This window comes from Sciurus carolinensis, chromosome 5 (genome assembly GCF_902686445.1).
Source record: "Sciurus carolinensis chromosome 5, mSciCar1.2, whole genome shotgun sequence".
Classification (NCBI taxonomy): Eukaryota; Metazoa; Chordata; class Mammalia; order Rodentia; family Sciuridae; genus Sciurus; species Sciurus carolinensis.
In genome coordinates, this window is record NC_062217.1 from 87,217,845 (window position 1) to 87,223,844 (window position 6,000).

General features: G+C 46.0%; 1 protein-coding gene across 1 annotated transcript in view; it reads right to left on the reverse strand.

Annotated features, from left to right (window-relative positions):
• The window catches only part of Atp12a (ATPase H+/K+ transporting non-gastric alpha2 subunit), a 29,925-nt gene extending 24,911 nt beyond the window's left edge, over positions 1 to 5,014 (reverse strand). The window contains exons 1-3 of the mRNA XM_047552892.1: positions 4,480 to 5,014; positions 3,655 to 3,813; positions 51 to 110 (exon numbers count right to left, since the gene is read on the reverse strand). Of these exons, the coding sequence (XP_047408848.1) occupies positions 51 to 110; positions 3,655 to 3,813; positions 4,480 to 4,488 (228 nt within the window). The 5' untranslated portion in view covers positions 4,489 to 5,014. The remainder of the gene's footprint in view (positions 1 to 50; positions 111 to 3,654; positions 3,814 to 4,479) is intronic.
• Positions 5,015 to 6,000: the final 986 nt, after the last annotated feature.

Below are 6,000 nucleotides of genomic sequence, written 5' to 3' on the forward strand. Positions count from 1 at the left end.
CTGTGGTCAGGAGGCTTCTCTTTCTGACCCCCATTTCCCTGGTGACTTACCTTGATGATGTTTGTGCCATATTTCTGTTCCAATTCTTTATCATTGAGTTTGTGGTCATCCTGAAGTTCATGAAAGGAAGGAAAATAGAGTGAATTAGGTCATTCCAAAAGATAACACCCCCAAACTTTGACCAGCCCTGAAAGCTAAGAGAGGAAGTAGACCAGAAAAATGTAGTTTGGGAGAAAGGGCCCTGCTGGTAGTGACTGTGCAGCAATAGAAGGTGCTGCTGCAGAGAATCTTGTCCTTCTTAGTCTGAGTCTTCTTGAGAGTTCAGACTGCACGTGCCATTGACACGTAGCAGCTGTTTTTAGTTTTTATAAAGGAATCAATGCCTACCACCTCAATCTGATTCCTAGCATGTGTATCTTTAGCTAGATACTTCATTCAAATCCGGATGCTGGGATTGGCTGAGGGTTTTGAACAAATCCAAAGCAGATACATTTCCTGTGTTTGGACAGGTCTTCCCTACTCATTGGGTGTCTTTGCCAGAAAGAAGCATGCCTTTCCCTTTTCAAGTAGTTCATAGGTTGGAGAAGTCCCATGAATTAAAAACCTACCAGTAAACAAATGCCAATATGGCCCACACTGGCAAATTTTGCTACAGAATCATTAGCCAGAAGCAGAGTTTGTCATCCTTGGCACTACTGACATTTTGAGCCAATAATCCTTTGTTGTGGGGCCTCCACCCACTAGCAACCTCCCACCTGAACTGTAATAACAAAAGACATACCAAGACATTGCTAAATGTGCTCTGAGTAGGACAGAGAGACTCCTCCCTCCTCTCCATTTGAGAGCCACTGGGTTAAAGGACTAGAAAATCTTTCTATAGCAGAAAACTGAGGGCTAAATCTTTCTCATCCCCCTAGAAAGCTTAGCCCCCAGGATTCCCCACTCCCTGCATCCTCTAGTTCAGGGAATTGAACCAGAGGTGCTTTACCATTAGGCAACATCCCTAGCACAATTGTTTTTTTTCCTAGCCCATTTTTGAGATAGGGTCTTGCTAAATTACTGAGGCTGGCCTCTAACTTGTAATCTTTCTTCCTCAGTTGCCATTTATTTATTTCCTTCCTTCCTTCCTTTCTTTTTTGTGATATTAAGGATTGAACCTAGAGAGGAATTCTATCATTGAATTACATCCCCAGCCATTTTCACTTTTTAATTTTTATTTTTTTTGAGACAGGGTCTTGCTAAGTTTCCCAGGCCAGTCTTGAACTTGTAATCCTCCCACCTGCTTCAGTCTCCTGAGTAACTGAGATTACAGGTATGAACCACAGGCATGAATCATTGCATCTGACTTCTTAAGTATATGCAAAAAAAGTTTCATGTTACAATAAGAAATTATGCCTTCCAGTAAAAGATAACAGTATTATTATTATTATTACTATTATTATTATTACTTTTTTTCTAACCTTCATCTTAGATTCTGCTTTGTTCATTCATCCATTTCACAAGTATCAATCAAATGGATGTTGCTGGAGTTTCAGAGGGTTAAGCAGAGTTCAGTGCACAGTACAATACTACTAAGTCAAGGCAGATCAGAGCCACTGTTTGCATGAAGGGGCCTGCCTTGAAGGGTCATTCTGTAAACCATAGTACTATTTACCTTCGCTCTCCTTCCAGCCTGAAAGAGCATGGGGGAGAGATGAGGATGAGGTGGTGCAAGTCTGGTGCACCCTCTTCTGGCTAGTACTGGCATAGCCAGGCAGTGTCTAGCTGCTCAGATTATTCATTCAGATGGCAGAGATAATTTAGTTATAAAGAGTCTAATTTGCATACAGGTCAGGGTGTAAAAGCATTAAGCATGCTGTTGCAAATTCTGGCACTCTTTTGAGAAGCCTGAGAAAAAAGAGGAAAGCAAGATGTTCCTTTTTCAGTTTTTTGGCAGGAAAGCAGAGAAACACTCTGGTTGATATCATGGAAATGATTTTTCTATACAACATTATAATCTTCACAAATTGCTCCAAGAAGGGAGTCATATCACAATCAACAGGCATATGGAGATGATATATTTTCGTTCATTGAAGTAGCAATTTCAAGGAAGGAAGAACATATACACAAACATATGTCTTCAATCTTAAATGCTAGAGATACACAGGAAATAATTACTATTCTCTGGTACTGTTCTTTCTCTTGCTTTATCTCACTGAAACCTCTGAACATCTCTAAGAGTCGTTTTTAATTCTTTCTTTGCAAAATGTTTCCTATCTGGAAAGTAGGATTTGATTGAATTCAGGTCAGTCCAACCTCAGAGCTGTGCTTCTTTTCTTTAGCTTTTCTTTTCTCTCTTCTCTTTTCTTTACTTTTTCTTTCTTTTTCATATGCTACTAGGGATTGCACCCAGGGCACATGAACTCAGCAAGCACTCCATGACTTAGCTACATCCCCAGTCCTTTAAATTTATTTTGAGACTTGACAGGGTCTTGTCAAGTTGCCCAGGCTATACTCAAACTGGTGACCTTCCTGCCTCAGCCTCCCAAGTATCCGGGATTATAGGCATGTGCCACTGCACTCAGTTTCAGGACTGTATTCTTAAATGTCTATCAGAATATTTATGAAACAATGTCCAGCATTGTGCTGCTAAATGTTTAACAAGCTCTTCAGGAAAGATAAACAAACAGCTCTGATTTGTGGAGTTGGCTGATTTCTCATCAGAGCCAAATTTCAAGCTGCTAACGTGACCTCAGTCAGCTTGTCACTTGCCAAGTTCCTGAATGTTAAATAACCGGCTAACTAGCCTTGAATGAACCAGCTGCATCAATCCAATAGCTGCTCAAAGATCACAGAGTTTTAAAGTCTGCAATGGACTGTAGAAGCAATCTAGCAGAATCTCAATCTCCCTGTAGAAGTTTTGCCTTTGGCATTCATGAGATAAAATCTGTCACGTTTAAGATCCACAGCAGCTTTTTATTAAAGCTGCCAGCTTTAATAACTTCAAAGTTATTCCATAATAATATTACATTTCCATAAGCACTTTAATTACAAAATTTTCATACCTCACATTTTTCCCCCTCACAGGCCCTGTAAACTGTTTTCCCTTTTATGTAAAGAAAATGAAACTTCAGCAAAGCTAGCTCATTTTCTTCCAGTTACACAGTTCAGTTGGTGGAGCAGTAGAGACTTGGTTTGAGCCTGGGGTCAGGGAATCCAAGTCCAACATCCCTACCACTGGAACTATTCTTTCTCAGGGGTACACATACCCCAAACCTAGCAAGGTTCAGTGGCTTTGGTTTTCCTTCTGGGAGGTTCCAGCTCAAATAGTTTTCTTTATCAACTGAAAACTGACAAGTGGCTATTTATATCTCATTGAAACAACTGAAAAGGAGAGAGGTCTGGGCTATGCCTGTGGGGCTTGGAATCTGAGACTTTCCCCTTGCTGTTTACCTGAGACTGCCTCCAACCAGAACACAGGAATCCTGCAGAGGGACTGAGCAGGACAAATATTATCATACCATTAAAAAAAAAAAACAACAAAAAAAAAACACAAGATAACAAGTCTTAAGGGGATTCCAAATCCTTGAGACTGATTTTTCTCTTCTAAGAGGAAGGTTTTCTCAGTGGGAAAGGGTAGTAGGACCCCTTTGCCTTAAGGCTACTGCTACTGACCAGATCAAGTTCTTTTTTAAGCTCCTCTTTTTGATGACTCTTTTTGAGTTCCGAATGGTCTTTCTTCAGGTCCTTGTACTTCTCCTTGTCATCCCCCTGGTCAGTCTGCAGGATGTCTTTGGTTCCATTGAGCTCCACAGAGTAAATTTCTGATTTTTTCTGAAAGAGAAGCAAAAGAGTAATATAGGCCCCAAATGGGTTTTCTGAAGAGGTGCTGCTTGCTTCCCTGTGGTTTAGGACCTGCACGGAGTAAGAACCTACAAACCCCTTCATGCTCACCTGGAGAGGACACAGAAGAGCAAGACTGTGGACAGTCGACCTACTCCACCTCCCAAGAGTCCTTTCTGTTCTCTCCAGGCAAGGCTAGATTGGCACAAGCCGGCTGGTATCTCCTCAAGGGAACCCCCTCTGGAGTGGGGCAGATGGGAAGTTAATCACAGGGCTTCCTAGGACTTTGTTCTCACAGGTTACACCTGCGCAGCCCCCTATTTCTGGAGAGGAAGTGCCCACTAAGCTTACTATCCTCAGTTCCCAGTAGGGTTTACTGACAGACTTTCAGACCATCACACTAGCATCCACCTAACCCTAGCTCAGTACCATCTCAGAATGAGAGATCGCAGAAGAGGTGCTGTGGGGCTGGCGTAGAACCCCTAAGGCCTCTTCTCCATACATCTGGGCTCCTTTCATTACCTAATCAGTTTAGGAGTGCCAAACGGGTGTTAGGCAGCTAGAAGAGATATCTACATACAGGGCAATTGTTTTTCTTGCCCTCTGCGCGCTTCCTGTAGGCGGGCTCTGATACCCACCAGGGGTGGTTGCACGCACCTGGCGCATGCTGTGACTGGCTGTGCTGAGGATAATGGACCGGAGGGCACTGGATGCCAGCAAACCGCTGTGGTTGCAGAGGTGCGCAAGACCGGGGGTCGGGTCAGGCGGCGGTGATAGTGGCAGAGGCGGTGCACAGGCTGGGAGTCGGGTCTGGAGGTGGGGCAATGATGCAAAAGCCGGTGGGTAGGGACCGGCAGCGGGGCAGGGGTCGCGGCAGGCAGTGAGATTGGTCTTGCACAGAGCAGTGGCGCGCAGAGCCGGGGTCCCGTCTGGCCTTGAAGCAGCGGTGGCCACTGCCGAGGTGCACCGGCTGCGAGTCGGGTCCAGCGGTGGGGCGCAGGTGCACAAGCCCGAGAGTCCAGCGACTGGACTGGGGTCGGGTGGGGTGGCGAGGATGGGGGCCGATCCCGCGGTGGAATATTGGTAGCCTCCACGCGGCGGTACAGCAGCCGGGGTTCCGGAACAGTGGCGGCGGTGGCGGTGCCGGTGGTGCAGATAACCCAGGCGGCGTAAATCCCGCGCACACCCTACCGCGCTTATCACCCGCTGCTGTCTGGGTGAGCGTTCTCCTTAAATGCCGCCTGCCCCGCCCACGTACCAACTGAAGCGCAACTCACCTGGCTGGGAAACGTCCCCAGGACTGGAAACCTCAGGGCGCGCAGCCTGGAGGGGAGTAGGAGGGATCCGCAGGGCTTGAGGTGTGGTTCCCCGCGCCCCGCCCCCGTAGTCTCGGGCAGGGGGTTACAGGGTGTCCTGGGGCGGTTCAGCGACCTTGTTGCTGGGCCCGCGCAGGAGCCACTAGCGCAGCTGGTGGGTAGCCTGAGTACCCGGAAAGCGCCTGTGCACCTTCAAGTGACGGTTGGATCCAGTAGTTCCAGGAGCACTCACTGCCTGTCCGAGCTTTAGTGAAACCCATACCCACTTTTCTTTAAAAAAAAAAAAAATGTAATTTACTTACCAGTAAAGGAATTTACAAAAATCTGTAAATGGGTGGGGAGAATTACAATTCTCGGCCGCAAGTGCACTCTTAAGTTGTAGCGATTGGTTACCAGAGAGGGGATTTGGATTATCTCCCCTGAGCCGGCCTCTGAGCGAATTCGGAGTAAAGGAGAAAAATTCTGAAGAGTAACTGAATTATTTTGCAGGATACAGAAAAGAATTTGGAATTTTGAAACAAAATTGGAGGTTGAGAGTGGGAAGGAAAACTGGGAAGGCATGGAGGGGAGCGGTGAGATCAGAGGACCCTGGGGAGCCTTAGTGTGCTGCAACAGCTCAAGCTGTTGTTGGAACTCAGATGATACCTCCTGTACACCTCTGTGGAGATCTTTGTATTCTCCACAGTGCTGTGCGCTTCTCTTTCGCTCCTTCGACCTTGCTGACCTCTTATCTTCTGTCCAATTCAAAAAGGCAAAATTTGAAGTCCGAGGTCCTCCCACTGTGGAGCAAGGATGACACCATGGAGTCAATTAAATCATAAGAGCTAAGAAAACTCAGGTATACATCTGGTATAGGGATACA